Source organism: Perkinsus marinus, assembly GCF_000006405.1.
Source record: "Perkinsus marinus ATCC 50983 genomic scaffold scf_1104296951550, whole genome shotgun sequence".
NCBI classification, from domain to species: Eukaryota; Perkinsozoa; order Perkinsida; family Perkinsidae; genus Perkinsus; species Perkinsus marinus.
Window position 1 is genome coordinate 1 of NW_003209239.1, and position 1299 is coordinate 1299.

At 46.2% G+C, this 1299-nt stretch overlaps 1 protein-coding gene across 1 annotated transcript; it reads left to right on the forward strand.

The window, feature by feature from the left end:
* Positions 1-836: 836 nt before the first annotated feature.
* Positions 837-1092, forward strand: Pmar_PMAR027556 (hypothetical protein; the record flags this gene model as incomplete). Its single annotated transcript, XM_002777515.1, has 1 exon — positions 837-1092. A coding segment is annotated over one exon (256 nt), but the record flags the coding sequence as incomplete, so codon positions are not given.
* Between the last annotated feature and the right edge of the window lie 207 nt (positions 1093-1299).

Below are 1299 nucleotides of genomic sequence, written 5' to 3' on the forward strand. Positions count from 1 at the left end.
GGCAAACTACTACTACTCCTGTTACAAGCAGTGCAACTGGTCTAGTCAATGGAGGACTTGCTGTGTTTGGCTCTATCCTTGCTGCCCAAGTCCTCTGAATGTTTGTCAACGTTTGCTGTTCGCTGTGGTTATGAGACCAAGCTCTAGGTTGCTATTATGTGCACCCCCCTCTCGTGGGGTGCTGATGCACGTCATCTATATGTACCAACTCAACTTAGGACAAGCGTCCTTTCCTTTATATGATAGTTGGCAGAGTCCATATTTCAAGTATGGCCACCGACACAAAACTGCTGTACAAATCGTGCTTTCGAGCTCTGATTGACCGTTTTGCGTCCTCAGTTGCATAAGCCTTCGCGGAAGCGCTTTCACGCTTCTGGCCTGATCGTGGATGTTTCTCTAGTCTTGGCTTATATCAATTATTGATAATCAGTCTGTGGTGATGTTTCCCTAGTCGCGACTTATATCAATTATTGATAATCAATTTGTGGTGTTGTCAAATGAGCGGAAGGCACGTAGCCTAAGTGGTGTGGTAGGGCAGGGAAGTATTCGAGGGATTGTTGAACTCGATTTAACAATACCATTCAAGACATACTTGTGGATCATTCGAAATCAATTGGATGCATCAGCATATAAACCAGTGATGACCAAAAGGAGGAATTGAAAGTTATTATTCTCTTTCGAATTATCTGAACAGCCTTCGACTATTCCGCTAGCGAGTAAAGATATCCTGCGATAAGTAAAACACAACGACTTGTGTGGGAGAGACAACTCGAGGCTAGCTTTAGACATCAAGTAATTCAATCGTCTTTTTGCGTTAATTGACTATTGGCTCCACGATGAAGCCGTTCTTTGTATACTTGGGTATGCTGGTCTGGGGGGTGCTTGGTGATGATACCACAGGATTTGGTAACGCTTCAAACTCGACACAAGCTCCAGCTGGGGGCTCCACTGCCGCTGCTCTGACCACTCCTTCTGACGTCACTAATGGTGCTGTGACTACTGCTTCGGCCTCTCCTACCACTGCTGCTAACACGACTGTTGTAATGGCTTGCCCAACTGGTTTCTGTCATGATACACAATTCAATCCGGGAAGTAATACGACTTGTATCTATCCGGACCCTGTCACGTTGATGGACTGTTGGGAGGACTACTGTTCCCAGGTTGAGGCTGGTGGATACTGTCTGGTATGGGAACCTCCGTCTGGTCGTGTATGCCACGGTGGAATGAAGAAATGTACTGTTCTGACTATAAGCAAGCTCAGCCGATTCTATCCGAAATGCTATCCCTGCTGGTTGGGAG